The sequence below is a fragment of the Larus michahellis genome, chromosome 2 (genome assembly GCF_964199755.1).
Source record: "Larus michahellis chromosome 2, bLarMic1.1, whole genome shotgun sequence".
Taxonomy (NCBI): domain Eukaryota; kingdom Metazoa; phylum Chordata; class Aves; order Charadriiformes; family Laridae; genus Larus; species Larus michahellis.
This window is the reverse complement of record NC_133897.1, coordinates 45,605,814-45,623,449: the sequence shown is the minus strand read 5'-3', so window position 1 is coordinate 45,623,449 and position 17,636 is coordinate 45,605,814. Positions and strand designations below refer to the sequence as shown.

At 37.8% G+C, this 17,636-nt stretch overlaps 1 protein-coding gene across 5 annotated transcripts in view; it reads left to right on the top strand.

Annotated features, from left to right (window-relative positions):
• Nucleotides 1–17,636, top strand: part of GADL1 (glutamate decarboxylase like 1) — an 87,023-nt gene that overhangs the window by 10,760 nt on the left and 58,627 nt on the right. For all 5 annotated transcript variants that reach the window (XM_074575103.1, XM_074575102.1, XM_074575100.1 and 2 more), the window contains 8 exons: nucleotides 155–327; nucleotides 1,109–1,235; nucleotides 2,960–3,050; nucleotides 3,744–3,850; nucleotides 5,392–5,507; nucleotides 11,214–11,293; nucleotides 11,409–11,463; nucleotides 14,859–14,975. In XM_074575103.1, coding sequence (XP_074431204.1) covers nucleotides 175–327; nucleotides 1,109–1,235; nucleotides 2,960–3,050; nucleotides 3,744–3,850; nucleotides 5,392–5,507; nucleotides 11,214–11,293; nucleotides 11,409–11,463; nucleotides 14,859–14,975 — 846 coding nt within the window. In that variant the 5' untranslated portion in view covers nucleotides 155–174. The remainder of the gene's footprint in view (nucleotides 1–154; nucleotides 328–1,108; nucleotides 1,236–2,959; nucleotides 3,051–3,743; nucleotides 3,851–5,391; nucleotides 5,508–11,213; nucleotides 11,294–11,408; nucleotides 11,464–14,858; nucleotides 14,976–17,636) is intronic.

Here is a 17,636-nt window from a genome sequence, read left to right as displayed (position 1 = left end):
CAAAGATTCTTTCACCAAAGAATGTGCATGCGAAAAGTCCATGTGAATTTCTTTTCTTAAGTTGACTAAATCTTCAGCAATGAAAGAATATTTTTTTTAGTTTATAATTTAGTTGTCCAGGCCTTGCTGTAATGGTGAGTTATTTATCTTACAGTTGGAAATAGCAAACAGGAGATGCTCCAGAAGAAGAAGAATGCTGTTTTGGTGGATGGCGTCATCCTAAATGGTCCGATAATGGACTCAAAGGCAGGAGAGAAGTTTGTGGAAGAGGCCTGTAAGATTATAATGGAAGAAGTCATCCAGAAAGCTGATGATGTAACAGAAAAGGTAAAGCCAGAGAGTGTTGTTGAGAATTTGTAACAGAGATAATGAACAGTAAAGCAATTTTTTTTTTTTCCAAGCTGTATTTTATTGCACTTTAAGTAGCCTTGAAATTGCTTCTAGTCCACGTCCGGCTCTGAAATAGAAAGGCAGCCTTCCAAACTAAGAAAGAACATAGTATAAAACCTTTCAATTATGTAATTAGCATACATATTTGCCAGAAAACAATGAGTTTTTTCATCTCAGAGTACAATGGTCACTTTCTTTGAGACGACAAATGGATGAAGTGTTTTTCTTGTTTGGTGTTGGAGGAGTTACTTCTTTTCTCCTCAGGGGCACTAGTATCAGAGGAGAAACAGTGCATGTGGTACCACTGTGAAAGGGCAGTGTTTTGAGATTGCTATGGGTTTCGCAAAACCTCTGCTTATGGGCTGTATGGGAAGAGGGGCTGAAAAGAAAACATGCTTGCCTTTGGGCATGCACGGGTTGTTCCTGCCGCTTGGCAGAACAGCATCTGAAAAAATTTGACCTGCAGGCCTCTTGCTCTGCTGCCCTCCAGCATTCCCCACTCTAATTTTTATGGTCAAGCAATGCCTAAGAGACAATACAACCAAGATTCCATGAGACAAGTTTGCCGGAGAGATTTTCTGGTGGCATGCTGCACTGCAATGGGCAGTTTTGTGAAACCAGTGCTGAACGTGGTGCTTACCTTGTACCTTTATAACCTCTTCCTCTTGGTTAACCTGTTCACTGCTGGTCTTTTCCCCCCTCCCCTCCCCATCACTAGGTTTGTGAATGGCGAGCCCCTGAAACACTGAAGCAGATTCTTGACCTGGAAATGAGGGACACCGGAGAATCTCATCAGAAACTCTTGCAACTCTGCCGGGATGTTATACAATACAGCGTCAAAACCAGTAAGGAATGTGATTTCTCGTGAGGGTATTCTGTATGCTAACCTAGGAAGGCAGGGTGATGTTTACGAAGTTCTGTCACCTTTCAGGGAACTGGGGATGTGAATGTTTGTTTTCTGCCTGCCTATACAAGTATGCAAACATTTGGCCGTGTTTCAGTTGTTTGACTGAATGCTGGTCACTGTAGGTTTGACTAAAATGTGTAATCATGGCAGACTAATCGAAAACTAATTCCTGTAATGCCATTGGCATTAGCGGTGGATTCTGACGTTTTGAAGTCATGTGAAAGTCACCTAGACGGGTATGATACATCAGTCTAGCAAAACAGGCAGGAGGAGGACCTTCGTGTGTGACTTCCTGCTGTCTGAGTGGTGAGTGGAGTCACCATCATTGCCCTCATACATTCTTAGTGATGATTACCCTACATTTACTATTCCTCTTGTTGAGCAATACTCTTATAGGGTGTTAATTTGCTGATAGGCAGTAATTCCTGTTCCAGGCGCTGTGAGAAGAGAGCCTGCGGTGTTTCAGAGACAGTACACCACATCTCTGCAGGATTACTTCTCTATGGCTAGCCTTTCTGCAGCATGCGTAGTATAATTAAGTCTTAGCAAAAAGGGATGAATAACATCTGTTCAGGAAATAGTGCTGTGGATCGGTAGCTCAGGATTTCAGATGTGGCACAGCTTAGGCTGTGTTTTGGAACGTGAGGAGGACAGTGGTATAGCTAGTCGTGCATTTCCAGGGCATGTTCTCTGCTACAGTCACTATTGCTACGAAGTAAAACCATAAAATAATGTTGAGAGTGAACATGTGCCTTGGAAAACCACAGAAAAGTTGCAATACTGATATACAGGGGGATTGAACTAATAATATGCAGATATAATTACTGAGTTACTGGAAGGTGTTCTGTTTACCTTCTTTTGTAAATTGCCTTCAGATTTAAATTTGTTACACTATGTCACCTTAGAAAGGATATTGTATATAAAAATGTGCTGTGCAAATAGTCCCTAATCTAAGTATAAACGTTTGTGGAAGCCCCAGATATAATATAAATGGAGCTGTATAGTTTACCTGGTTTTGCATGTAAAAGCACTGTGCTGTGGATTAAAATTTAGGTGTTGATCCCATTGCTGAACTGACTTGTTTTTATAATCAGCAATAGTATAGACTTTTCTCATAATTAGTTATATCTCAGAGTTTCAAGGCAGGTAAACAAATTCTCTGAACTTGTCATTTTAAGTCTGCAGCAAGTTTTTCCAAGCTCTTATACTGCCTCTCTCCATCAATACAGAGACTTTGGTGGGAGCACAGGCACAGCTACCTGGGACTGGCGCGTTCCTGTATTCTACTGCTTAGCAAAATTTGGCTGAGCATCCATCCTGGCCTCTCAAGACCACTGTTAAAAGCCACTGTGTTTACTCAGTTGTCAATTCCTCTTCTTTTTTTTTTTTTTTTTTTTTGTTTATAAAACTTGTGAACAACCCACATTCATTCAGTGCACTACTTACATCTCTCAAACCTTGTTTGGGGATCTGAAAGTGATTATTAAATTTATTTTCAAAGGATTGTCTAACCTAAGAAAAGGACAGCAAGTCCAGAAAATACTGAGAGAATGATGGCGTGAATCATGGTTTGCAGTGATCAGTGTTCAGCTGAGAGGGCCTGTTATATATTCTCTTTTCATGTATATCTTGTCATTGCTTGCTTTTCATCTGTATTTTCAGGTCATCCAAGATTTTTCAATCAACTGTATGCTGGAATAGATTATTACTCGTTAGCGGCTCGTTTCATTACAGAAGCACTGAATCCAAGTGTGTAAGTGTAGTTCTTTCTGCTCTTGATGACATATTTGATGACAAATTAGCATGTGTGTCCCCCCCTTTCTGATTTCTGTTTTCAGTGTTACAGAGGAGGTAGGAATTGGGCAGGAATTTGGGAGAGAAAACAATTTGGATTGGCTGAATAGCTCACCAAAATTTGGCTAAGCTGATGAGGCCTTTTTTCTAGTTTTTTTTAAGAGAGGAGATCTTTGCTTTTCAACACTTTTAAACCTAGGCTTTTTGTTTTACTTAGTGCATAAAAATGAATTAATCAGATTTACCCAGTTGTTCATTTTCTTTGAAGCATTCAGCACAGAGCTGAGTGCAAATGGTTACCTGACTACTGTTTCCTTGCAAATGTAAAGCCTAAACAAAAAGTCTAGGTTTAAAAGTTGTTGCTTGCAATAGGTTATTATAGCTGAAATTTAAGTGTGTGACCTACTTTAAAAGCAAACTCTGATGTATTACTTTGAGAGTGGAAGTGTCCATGTGATGCTGTCAGGAATGAAGCAATTGCTCTATTGGGTCAGGTCCATAGTGTTTTTAGTTAGAATTTTACTACTGATGGTGGTCAGCTTCTGATAGATTAGAGGAAGGTGCAAGAAACACTTACCTAATTTTATCAATATTCTGTGGCGTGAGTTCTTGTAGTCTTAATACCAATCATGATGCTTTTATTTTTGTTCAGATATACATATGAAGTATCCCCCGTGTTTCTGTTGGTGGAAGAAGCAGTCATCAAGAAAATGATTGAGTTCATAGGCTGGGAAGAGGGTGATGGCATATTTAATCCAGGTAGGAGCAGTTCAGATTTCAAGCTGAGTCTTGATAGATCAACTAATATGGTAATTTTGTGAACATTTGACTTGTACAGGATGTTTTAAAATGCATGTAAAAATCCAGCGATACACACACACGTGCGCGCACGCACACACACACACACCATCCAGGCTTATTCTATGTGTTTCTAGTAATAATTCTGTGAATCTGATCAGCAGATGAATGAAAACAGTTATACATTAAATATAATTATGTGGAAATTAATTGCTTGTAACTGATGCCCTCCTGACTTTGTTAACAGCAATACCAACAGCCTCGTTGGATAGAGTCAAATTGGTTGACAGACAGGGAGCTGATACATGAGCTAGACACCAGCCAGCGGTGCCTGAGGGCACTGATCTGTGCATCCTGCCCATCAGCTGTGGGAGCCAGAGTTTATCTTAATGGGAATGTCATGATCTTAACTCCTTTGAGTTTTGATAGTTTGGGGTGTTTTTTTTTTTTTTTTAAATGTTATGATAAGGCCAACCAAACAACTATGTCTTAAGCTTCTTGATAAGCCACAGTTTTCAAATGTTCTGTAAAGCAGCATTCCAGCCCATTGTATGGATATAATGAAGCATAATAATATTAGTCCACAGATTATTCAGGTAACAAATTATTAGGCTAGACGTGAAGCTTTTCTATCTAATTTGGGGGTGAGAAGAGAAATTAAATGAGCAAATGGATTTACTCCCCACCCCTTCCAAAACCAAAACAAAGTCAGTAATTCTAACCTACATGTGAGTAGTAGAAAAATAAATAAACTAAAATCCACCCCCCCTTTTTTTTAATATATTAATGGTATGGGTTTTTTTCACATCAGATTTGATGTGTGTTTTCAGTAGAATCCTTGCTTTCACTGCAGAACTGCTTAATTAAAAATTACTGAGATATTGTCAAAAGATAAATGAATTGTACCTTTTTATACTAGTTTTATGTAAGGCTTTCTTTTATTATTTTGCTCTTTTAAGTGAATAAAACCTGTCTGGATCTTACCTTGCAGATCTCCTGGTTTCATTCACTCTTTTTTTTTTTTCTTTGTTTTTTTTTTTTTCCTGCCCTCCCCTCATAGCCTTCTTTTCCTCATAATACTCTTGAGGTCTGGTTGCCCGAGAGATCTCCTAAGCTCTGTACGATGCAGCCGCAGCTGAGCTTGGTGCAGGCAGCTGAACTGGTGCTGCTTCAGTGTGAATGGGAAGGAGCTGTTGCAGGGTGTTCTCTGTCAAGGAGGGCTCTGTTTGGGCACAGTTCTTGTTCTTCAGGAAATATTCACAAAGAGTGTTCAAACCAGCTCTGTTTCCATGCATGCTGCTGAGCCCAAAGTTCCTTTTACGTCTGTAGGGTTTTGAGGAGGAAAGGAGCTATCATGCATGCATCTAAAAGCTAATTCTGTGTTGAGGTGGGTTTTTTTTCCCCTCAATATGTGAAGCACAAGACTGTTTTGCCTCGTATGTGAACACAACACAAGTGCTAGGACTGTGGCTAATATGATACTCGTGTGTCTCTTTCTGCAGGTGGCTCTGTTTCTAATATGTATGCTATGAACTTAGCAAGATACAGATTTTGTCCTGAGATAAAGGAAAAAGGGCTTTCGGGTTTGCCAAGGCTAGTCCTGTTCACTTCAGAAGAGGTAAAAACAAAACAAAAAATGCTTTTTGAAATTTATTTTTCAATGCCTGCAAAATTATATCATTTGCATGTCTGCTGGGGGACTGGTACACTACATTTGTCATCAGTATATGATATGGAATATTGGAGACAAGTGGAGAAGTCTGACGGTAAATTTCCCTGCAGAAGCTTCCTTGCTTGCAGAACACAAACACAGATGTTCCTGCTCTTGGAAATTCCTGATGTAAGAATAGGTTGTACGTGGGGCAAACCCATAGCAGAATATATGTGGGATGTTGTGGAGGTCTGCAGCGTTTGGTTTCCCACAGCATAAGGTCTAGCAGGAATCATAGGTAGGTTTTGGATGTCAAAGCGTTTTTCCTGCAGGTTTAATTTGGAATAAGCTGAGCACTTGTTGACCTGTGAGACGTCTCTCTGCAGCTCCCACTCTGCCCTATGTCTGCATACAGACTGGCAGTAGTAGAGAACCAAAACCACCGTAAAGCATTTTGGGAAGGCCTGCTGGATCTTTAGACAGTTCTTCTTTAAATAATTGAAAATGTGTGACTAGTGTTAAAGTTTTTGAATAATACTTGTTTAAACTGCTTGTGGAAAGCTGACTTGTATTCATGCATTTATTCCAAAGCTAATTTTTTTAGATGCTTCTTTCTCTCACCTGTGCCGCCAATTTTAAGAGTTTATCATTTGATTGGTACAGAGTTATTAACTCTGACTCCACTGTATAAAGGTCTCAGTGGAAGCGAGAACCTTATTGTAGTAGGGAGTATACAGTTACCAAAATAATTTTAGCTCTTAAATTTATGCTCCAAACAGTTTGCAGTGTAAATAGAAGGATGAAGGCATTGCATAAGTTGTCCGAGACAGCATATATATTTTGGAATAGAATCCAAATGTCCTAAATAAAGGGATTTTTTTTCCCCAGGCGAAATATATTTAGGTTTTTTCTTTCTGAAAAGTGTGTATATGAAATGACATGCCAGTTCATACTTAATACATCATGTTACATCTTAAAAAATAGCTAAGGAGGAAAAAACGAGGTTGAAATGTGTTCCTTTAATGCTTTTGAGATGAAATGCATAGAATTTTTATTGTGAAGTTGCAAGATTTCATTCCAAGATTTAAATAAAAAGTATACTCTCTTACTCCAAAATAAAGAAACATCTAATTTAATGACAAAAGAAATTTTATTTGACTCACAGAATAAATTTATTTTGGTATCTTTGCTTCACCAGAAAGAACAAAACCATAAAACATACAAATGACCAGGAAAAATAAATTGGTAAATTATTTGTAAGGTGATGCTCTTGATCTCTAATACTTTGCTTGATTCACAAAGCCATGTTGTCTTCTGAACTCAGTAATCACTTGCTGTAAAACTGCCATTTGTAGTATTTGGGACTATTGTCTAAGATCTCTATATTTATTCATGGTTATGAGGGGAGGAGATCTGCATGTTAGTGTATCCTTATTTTAGATCCACTTGTACTGAGTCCAAGTTAAGATTACCTTTTGGAACTTTATTTGGTTCAGATATATAATATTATTGAGAATATATTTAGTAAATGTCCCACGCTGAAAAGAAGTATATAAGTGCTTGTGTTATATACTCTTAATTTTATATTATTTATTTTTATTTTGAGTTGCTTTTTTTTTTTGTTTTGTGTGTGTGCGTGTGTCCTGGAGGACATAGACCTGTTTGGCACTGGTCAGGCAAATGATTAAAAAAATGATCCCGGAGAAGTTAACAACCTGTGTTTTTCTTTAAAGTCAATCAGGCAAACAGTGTTGGCATGGAAAAGCCATGAGGCTGTAATGAACTGAGAGTATTGATAAAGAGTCAAAACACATGGCTGCTCAAGGCACTTGTGTCATTTTAGGGCTTGGCTTCAACACTCTGTTCAAATAAAATGATTTTTGCCTTGTGTTGCCAAGTCCCAAAGTTTCAGTCTGGCACTTGGCAGACTGAAAGAGTTGCTTTGCTGTAGAGCAGGGGAATGCATGGACTTGTCAGTGACTTAATTTCATGTGATCTGGGGCTGTGTATTTTTCATATGTTCTTGGATAACGTGAAGGTGTACATTTAGTGTATGGACCACCCGTGGTCCTCATATGCTCTGTTTGGCCTTCAGGACCAAAAAGGCTCTTTGTTCCTGCAAGTGAAATGCTTAGCTTCTTAAAATTATGGTGATACACAATGAATGATGTTTATGCTGCTCCTCCGTAGTTCTCTTGCTGGACCATTACAAAGTGATTCCTCTTGAGACAGCAGCAGTAGTAGAGAAATTGTTATATCCTGCCTTCTTGAGGCATGATTTGTGGCTCTGTAAGAGCTGAATACAGTTGTAGTTAGCCTACCTTTTTATCACTTTTTGCTATTTGAGTCCCATCTGAACTTTATTCTGACCCAAGAATGTATTGCATTGATCTAAAAGGTAGAAATCTGCTAAATTTGAGGTAACTGAGGGTAGAAGAGGATGTGTAAACAGTTGAAATGTGCATGCTGATATGAGCAGTTTTTTAGATGCAATGAAACTAAATTCCTCCCCAGTGCCACTTGATCATGAAAGCAATAAAGTGAGAGAACACAACATTAACTCACCATGCTGTCCCCTGTTGAAATTACAACAGACAAAAATGAGTAATAAAACAATCTCATAATAATGTAATTGCTTTATGCAATCATGTTTCTAGGAAACTTCTCAAAATCAAGAAAATACAAATTTATCTTCTGTTTTAATGAGCGCATGGGGAAAGTACCTTGTCTTTGCAAATGTTATAAGGAAAAGAAAACTATGTCTAGCTATAGTTAAAATAGTATAGCAGCACATCTTAAATGTGCTATTCCAACTTGATCTTGTGCTCAAAGGCATTAATTTCTTACTACAAAGGGCAGCAGATTTAATAATGTGTCCAAACAAACAAAACTGCAAAAGACAAGGCAAGAGTCACCTGAACTCACAGTATTTAAAGGTGTTATTTAAAATTATGTATATAATCTAGATACAAATAATACCTTTTATTTGCATATTTCTTTCTTTTTTTTTATTGAAAGAGAACTATGAACAAGAGAATTAGTTGACACTGTTGTGACTGGAGCTGCTAAATATTCTCTGGTATATTTTTTCTTAAAAATGCTGCGGTGTAATTTAGCATAATGGCTTTTAGTAATGATAGCAGGGGAAAAAAGAAAAGAAATTCTTGTCTGTTTTCAATCAATATAACTGAAAGACTACTTTTTTCATCAAAGAGCATATTCCAAGTCTATGTAGTAGCATAAGTCTTGTCCCTCTTCTGTCCTACTGAAGACCTGACATAATTTTCCAAGGGGCGCCGTAGTACCTGTGGAGGCAAGAAATAATGTATCTTGCAGCCTGTTTTGTTTTGATATTCCCTTTATTCTTCCCTTTCCCTCTGCTTTTTGGTATAATCTCTCAGGTGCTCAAGCCTCTTTTATCTTTCTCCCAGTCTCCCATACCATTTTTTATAATAAAATACATGATTTAGCGATTGCCTGTGTACTAGTATACTGAATTTGCAGGTCTGCTGCTTTCTCAGTTTGGAGCAATCTGATTATTCCTGGTGATTCATACCTTTCATTGGTATCTAATGGATAGAAAATCAGTGATTGAGGCAACTTGTATTTTAAGTGATTCACTAATCGGTTGAAAAAATTTCCAAACTTCTCCTGAACAACACACAGCCACTCTACAACCATTATTACCATTATTAATTTAATTTGATGTAATGTAAGACTAATTATCCACCTATGTATCTTATTATTCTGAAGTCTAAATGAATGAGCCCTAAAGGTCTGTGGGTGTGTCATGTTACAAAAATAAGCTTTCTTAACACTACCTGATAATATCAGGTCGTGTCTTTGTATGCCTTTATTTAAAAAGTAGGTGATGGTGGGGGAAACCTTTTTGTCAAAAAGAAAAAGAGCCTTTTGAGATCATCCATCTCATCAAAATAAGCGTGACAGGCTTTAATACCTTTAATATATTCATACCCACACATTAAAATGTTGTACATTTTTCATAATTATGTTCTGCTGTAACTGCATTTGTGTGAACTCTCTGGAAGAAAATGGAATTAATTAACCACCTGGCTTCACCTCCTGTATGAAAAGTAACAATTCTAGACATCTTCACGGTTGCTGGAATATGGTTATTTTAACTCTTCAGTAATGATGTGAAACAGAGCCAATTTTATTTTTTGAGAAGAGCAGTGGTAATCCAAGGCTTTGGACGATTTTGATTCTGAGAACTGTGTAGTCCTATGAGATGCTGCAGGTTGTTCAGAGTGGTTTTGATGTCTAAAAATATCTTCAGATTAAGAAGGTTACTGTATCTTGAATTCCAAGCCTAATCTTGAAGATGGATTAAGCTGAGATCAGCATACTCTTATTCTGGAATAGGACAAAATGTTCTTATGCTAGAATAACAGTGTCCACCATAGAGCAGGTCCTTATAGTTGTGAATGTTGGAAATATGGCGGAAATACAGAATATACCTTGGATATCTGTTTAATAGAAGAAAAGCTTGTAAAAAAAGTACAGAGTGGACTGTAGGCTTGGGTATCCTTCTTGCCAGACCCATTTTACTATACTCAGATTTAATAAAATACCTGTTTCTAACGTTGTTTGAGCAGGTGAAGGGGCCTCTTTTACACTCACTTCATGGGTTTCATACACTTATAGCAAAGTTTCATGCCCTTATAGCAAAGTGGGCTATGTGTAATTGTAATCATTCAAAGATGCCTCTGTGATGAGACCTAGCTAAAATACTTTGCTGAAATACTTCATTTTCTGGAAAATACAGACTGGTCTACACTTGGACCTTTTGCAACATCCATATTTATCTAAAGACTTTTGAAAATGTGCTTAAGTGCTGTCTAAAGTCTGCTTGCTTTAATGGCTTCTAAGACCCACATTCAATTGAACAACCTCGGTGTCTAAACACCAGGGCTTTCAGGCCCTTTTGCAGACATAGGACTTTCAAAGCCTTGGAAGTCCCAATTGTACCACAAGGCTTTGGTAAGTATTGGGACTTGAGCTCCTTCATCCTAGGAACAGAATTGCTGGATCAGGCCAAGGATCAGTTTAACATAGTATCCTCTCTCTGGCAGTGGACAACAACTGATGTTTAGAGAAAGCATATAGAAAAATCACTAATTAAGGGTCCAGTTTCCAAAGAGTGGTGCTTTTGGACTTTCAGACCTATAGGTTGCTTCTAGGCTGTTGAGTTCAGTAGTCTTTGGACCTTTCTTCTCGTGCATTTCCTAACTCTTACACTCATTGATACTTTTGACTCAGTTCTACTAAAACATTTTGAAACAATTAATAATTCTTCCCCGATGACACTTCAAAACTCTTATTTTTCATTCTAATGCAGAACCAGCTTTAAAAAATTGTATGGAATAGAGCTTTTTATTTTTTTTAAGCTCACACTTTAAACATCCATATGCAGGTGCACATCTGTTTGTGTCTTGTTTTCCTCAGTCTTCAGTGTGTGTCATTAATTGTTAAATAAAAGATGGTCTTGGTGCTGTGTAGCTTTGTCAGTTTACTTTTTTGTGTTAGGATATGCTGTTGTCATGACTGTTAGTTGCTATTAAATTAATTTCCTAGGTTTCCTATGCTAAGAAATTTCTTTCATTTTTAGTTGCATACTCACTTTTCCTTTTTTCATTCCTGTTTCACTTACAGTGTCATTACTCCATGAAGAAGGCAGCCTCCTTCCTGGGTATCGGTACAGAGAATGTATACTTCATCAGAACAGATGAAAGGTAAGCAAGCAAAAGCCATGGCTGTGCTCTCTGAGCCTTTTCAAAATGCAGTAGTGCTGTACATAACCAACCTATTTGAATGTAACTGAAAAAGTTTTAAATCTGTGTCCCTTAGAGGTAAGATGATACCTGAGGAACTGGAGAAACAAGTCCAACGGGCCAGGAAAGAGGTGAGAGGGGGAGAGAGAGCATGAAGGAGAGGGGAAGAGTGTATGCAGACCGCGTGCTTGTCTCTGAGTGAAAGGGAGGAAAACTGAGTGAGTGAAATCTTAAAAATAGGGCAGTGAACGTAACAGTGTCTTTCTTTTTGCCCCAGACTTGTGGAACAAGCCAAGACGTTTAGATGCTACCCTCTTATGAGGGAGAAAAATTCCACAGGGTGTTTACTACTAATGAAAGTCCTGAGTACACTACTCTGAAGTATTTAGCATGTTTCTTCTAGGACTTCTTTTTGCCCTTGATCCTTTTTTAAATGGATGCAGTATTCATTTTCCTTAAATGGTAAATGAAAACTAGATTTTTCAGTTAATTACAGCAGCTATTGCTCTATCATCTGCAGTGAGCAAGGTCTGTAGCATGTGGCTTAGTATCTAAAACTATCATACAAGCTAAAAATGCTAAATTTGGTTCTTCCTAGTATTTGTAGCAAGAGTGCAGAGATTCCATCCTGTGCCTCTTTTCCCCCAGAGACTTTGCCAAGTAGAAAGCTAAAGACCAGCATTTGGAAATGTACTGATGAGTGTATTTGGACAACATTAACATAACGTTCCCACAACCTGTAAGACAGTACTTCAGAGAGCTTGTAGGGCTGAATGTGAATTCTAAGGCACAGAGCATCTTCTTTTGGCTTGGTTAGCTCACCTTATTTCTCACTTCCAGTTTGTCCATCAGAGCAGTAGGATTCAGAGCTCAGCCCTTAGTCCGCAATACCAAGAAACTAGTGTAATGTCCATGGTGTGGACAACGCCTACCATGGAAACCTACTTTTTGGCTGATAGAAAAGCCAAAGGCAGCGCTGTCCTGTCATGCACTGGCATGGCTGCAACAGCTTTCACTTATATCTGATTGAGATACACCATCTGCTAAACAAACATCTCTTCTTTGAGTTTCACGCTAGGTAGAGTAACTATTGATATTGTGGCCCTAATGACCGAGGAAACTCTCTTGCTTGCCTCTTTCTGTACTTTGCATTATCTGTGGAAGACAACCTGTACTTTACTCATTTGAGCAAGCTGGGAGGAAAAAAAAGGACTGAAATAAAACAGAGCAAGAGCAAGCAGGCTGGCAGGAGAATGAGCTCTTTGCTTTTGCAAAAACAGAATTCTTATTTGTTGACGTAATAATAAATTTAATGGTTATTTGGAAGAAATCCTCTGGTGTTTATGATTTTTTTTTTTAAAAAAAAGTCAGCCTCTGCAATTTAAAAACAAATGTTCAATATTAAAAAGCTTGGCTTACAGAGGAACACTATTTCAGTTGCATTATAATGGAAGTTACAGGTATTTTGGAAGGTTTTGATTTCATCAGAGCTTCAGTAATTGTGTCTGTCCTTGATAAAGTGCTACTTTACAACTTTTATAGAAAGACACTTCAGTGAATTACAGTAAATAGTCTAATGACTCTAGACAACAGAGGATGTATTAGCTAGTGATAGGAGCACAAAACAATCACTGACTATGAACAGCAAGAGTCTTCGGCCTGTTTTTAGAGAATTTAGTCAGGAAGATTTATTTAACTATATTGTCAAGAAGAATAAAACTTTAATCCCCTTCTTTGCAGGAAAAATGTAATGGCAACAATCTTTGGAATTTGTAGAGATCCTGGATTTGTCTCCATATTCAGTCACATTAGCTACTGGCTGCTGGGGGGCCTTTGACTTTGATGTAGCTGTGGGAGAAAATTGATGAGAAAGCTAACAGAAACTAGGTGCAGCAAATACATCTTTGTGTCACTTGCAAGTGTTTTGTACTGGAGCTTCAGGCTGGGTTGTAAGTTTGATTGACTTTTGTGGTAGGTTGTACTAGGAATGAATGACCAAGAAGCGAATTATAGGCTGCTAATTCTTTGTGAATGTGTGGGATTAATTTAAACTCATTCCAAGGTTACTTTTCATTGCTTTAGCAATTTGTAAAGAAATTTTAAAATACAAATAAATCATAATTATGTACCATTCTAGCAGTCCTCTATGCTGTTAAAGAAGTATAAAACTGTCAGAGTATAAATGTGAATCAAGCTTGTCTCTGTAGTTAGATGTTTAAAAGTGGCAACACTTTTTTTTAAAAATAAGAGAGATCAGATTTTGGTCGAAGTGAAGATACATAAAAGACACGTGTAGAGTTTGATTTTTTTTTTTTTTTTTTTTTTTTCCCCACCTGATGTCGGATTTCAGTGAAGCTATATTGAGTTATATCAGCAGAGAGATTTACATCATCTGAGAGATTTAATTCACGGCAAATGAACTCCAGGGATCCCAGATTGTACAATTTAATAACAACTTTAGTGCATCTTCAGTAACTGCGTCGTCGTGCTGTGGGCCAGATGCTGAAATGTGCAGAGGAGTTCCTTCAGCACGAATTTACCAGCAAGTGAGACCACACAGTCATTGCTAGGGCTGATGCCCTCAATTTCATGGAGTTGTTACAGGCTCCACCAATTCTTTTCATTGTTTCAGTTTCTGCTCCTAAGCAGGCACAGGCACATACATCTGGAAGGGTACATGACCTGGTCTGCTATTGTAATTGCACCCTGGTATTAGTTGAATGAAAAAGCAACGGCCAAAGCCACCGAAACCAAAATGGATGACTTGTGGTGATTGCCTGAGACTGCAGCGCGACAATAGTTTTCCTTATCCCACCTAACTTTAAAACTGTCTGAGATTTCCAGTGGTCTCGCTCCTGATGTTCAGTTCCCACCTACAGCCCTTCCTGTTTCCTAGACAGAAGTAGGAGGAAGAGAATAATGCTTTGCTGTAGACCAGGCATTGGGGTCAGATAGTGCCGACTGTCCCCGTCGCTGTCTGTACCGTGCCAGTGCTGCCTAAGGCAAATCATGTTCCCTGATTAAAGGTTCCTCTTCACCGGGCAGAGAACAGGGGCATTGTAGAGACAACACAGGTGGAACCCCTAGAGGGATGAGCCCTTTCTTTGCGTGGGTAGCCTGCTGGCTGAGCTAGTAGCTTTCTTTTGTTCGGCAGCAAATATGGTAGTAAAATGTGGAAGACTGAGAAATGAAAATCAGTGTATAAAGAGAGATGTCAAATATCTGCTATGTTTTGATCGTGACAAAACTAGCATCTGTCAAAACAGTCTGAAGCTGGTGAAATCTGCCCTGGGAGGATGGTGTTAACTGGAAATGGAAAATTATGCTTTTTTTTTCTCTCTTTTTTTTTTTTTTTTTTTTTTTAAGTCAGCACTTTTAAATGCAGTACCTTCTGCTGGGAAAGTAAAATGTAGACTGTCACATCTTTGTTCTGCATTCCTAGTCCTTTTTATGCTTTAGATTTGCAGATATACTGGAAGAAATGAGCAGTGCAAATGACAATTTTTTGTTTTGAATCCTATTGCAGGGGTCAGCACCATTTCTTGTCTGTGCTACAGCAGGCACAACAGTGCTGGGAGCATTTGATCCTCTGGATAAAATTGCCGATATCTGTGAAAAGCATGGCCTCTGGCTTCATGTTGATGTGAGTTTGTATACTGTGTAGTTTTGTTTAGCATTGCTTTTTTATAACTGCTATTTTTCTTTGACTGTTGACATTTCTCTGTAGAAATAAGGTGGGCTCTAATAACATTTTTTTTTTTTTGCATAGAGAACAGAAATACTTTCTAATTTGTCTCTTTTCCATGTGTTGAAAGCCAGCAAATAATTTGGTTGTGACAAGGAGTCAACCCTTTTTTTTCATTGTCAGGTTATATTTCAAAATGATTTCAAAATCAATTTCTTCCTTCTTACTACCTCCTGAAAATGCTTCAAGGGTGATTATATACAATAATAAAATTCATTCTACATTCTGTTGGGGAGTGGACACATTAGAATTGTGGTGTATGGTTCATACAGGTTAAAATAAAGGTATATTTCTGGCTCAACCAGTCGTAAATTATTCTGTTTCATGTTTACAGGTTTGAGCTTCTTGTAGATCTCCTTATGTTTTCCTAAATTGTTCAGAAATTTTTGTTTTCTCATTTCTTTATAATTTTAGCTTTGGATGTTAAAATCCATTCATGAACCTTTTTGGAATAATTATTGAGCCTTTTTATTCCCTGAAAGAGTTAGCTGTAAATGTATTTTTCTAAAACTAGCACTCTATTTTCTGAAATTGCATTCTCTTTATAATTGCAATGCCACAAATTCGGAATGGCTAGACTAAAAGCCGTGGATCAACGAGAGAATCTGGAGCAACATTAACGGAGATTTTTAGACCTGCTCTAAATTTTTATAGTGTTTGTTTAATGTTGAGTATTTAAAGAAAAATCATGTAGGCAGCGATGTGTGTTTCAATTAAGTGACTCACAGACATCAATACATAAAGTCGCTGTATGTGTGAATCAAAAGAGTTTTCTTATCGGAGGCAAAGATGCAGAATTTAGCCCTAATATTTAAAGAGTCTGCAAAGCCTCCTGATGGCTGTGTGCTGGTGAGAACGACGCAGCAGATTTCCAGCAGAAGTGCAGCATTCAGATCAGGCGCTAGTCTCTGGTATGTCTACATATAGTTGGTGGGAAGAGGGATGTATTCAGAATCTGTGTTGGATCTTAGGTGAGTTGAATGAGTGAGTCCAATGGCTGCAGGAGGACAATGGGTAGTCTTCTAACCTTACTCCCTGTAGTTGAATAATTGAAGTTAGGTGGGATGAGCCTGGACCCTATTCTGAACTATACTTCATAGGCAGTTGATAGTATTTTGTAAAGAATTAACTTTCATCTTCCAGCTTTGCCTCGTGTTAAGCTAAGGTAAAAATGTCAGTGGATATCTTAAAGTCAATTTTCTGTTTGAACAGTGACTGTAGTTGTCAGATGTTAATTGAATTCCCAGCAGAAGGACAAATGTACAGTAATAAATTGTGTTTATGGTCAGGAAGACCAATTGTTCTGTTAAGATGTGATTCATGTTATGAACCTCTCAAGAGTTCTCGGGAGTTCTATCAGTATTTTTTTTCCATCTTTTCTTTCATGCTCTATGAAGAAGTCATCCACTTATCCATCTATGAAGAAAGAGTGGATGACTGTTTCTTGTTTTTTGTTTATAGTTTCGAGATGTATTTATAGGAGAACAGCATATGGGGAAGAGACTGAAAGTTTTCCACAGTGACATCAGGCATACATGTATATACAAATGTGCCATGGTAAAATGAACAGACTGTAATTCATAATGTGACCTTTTTTTTTTTTTTCACTCGTGGTGCCATTAGAAATAGGTTTACTAGAATAATATGTGAAAATGTGCAGTGAGACCAGGCATCTGCCATTCAGAAATAGTGTATAAGAAACATAGTGAAGAGTTGTATTTTTTCTTTGTTTTTAAGTGAGCCTACCTCCTTTTAGCCTTCTAGGCAAGAATATAATATTTTTGAAATCTTTGAGGATCTACTTTCCTCTGAAAGGCCTGGCTTCTTGTTGAAAGATTTAGACATTATGCAGTCTGAGTTATAGCAAGTGAGTACTGCCATTTGGGCCAGCTGTAACTTTGGAGGAAAAAAAAAAAGATATAGTACAATTAAAACAAAGATTAAAACCAGGGAAAGTTCTGTCTAATTTAGGCTTTTTCCTGTATCATTGATGGGAATCAGGATTATCTACTGCAAATGGTCTCAAGAGCCGTTTATAAGAATATCTCATATGAATGTCAGTGGTGTTATTCCCAGGTTTACACTGATGTATCTCATTTCAGAATATTTTCTGATCCTGAACACTGATATATTTGCCTTAGGGAAACTCTTTTCATTAAATATGAAATGATAAAGCTCATGACTCTTTGGGAGCGCAAAAGGGAGAACATCAACATAAAATCAGTGGGCTTCTAGGAAGATAAATTTCAATAAAGTCAGAAATAGTAGATAAACTCTCACATGGAGACAAATCCAAAGAGGACTTAAGGAAAAAGTTGTTTTAAGAAGATAACACCAATAAGCCCAAACTGTCTCAACAGTCAAGCCATTCAGCAGCCTAAGTGCAGAGACTATAACCAGGCTTATTTTGTGCACGTTACAGTAGTAATACATTCCAGTTGCTTATTGCATTCTATCACGAATCTATGATGCATTTCTTAATGACTTGTTTGCATCATCAATATGCACTCAAGCTCCAGCACTTACATATGTCATGTATTGTGTTCCTGTAGCTTTAAA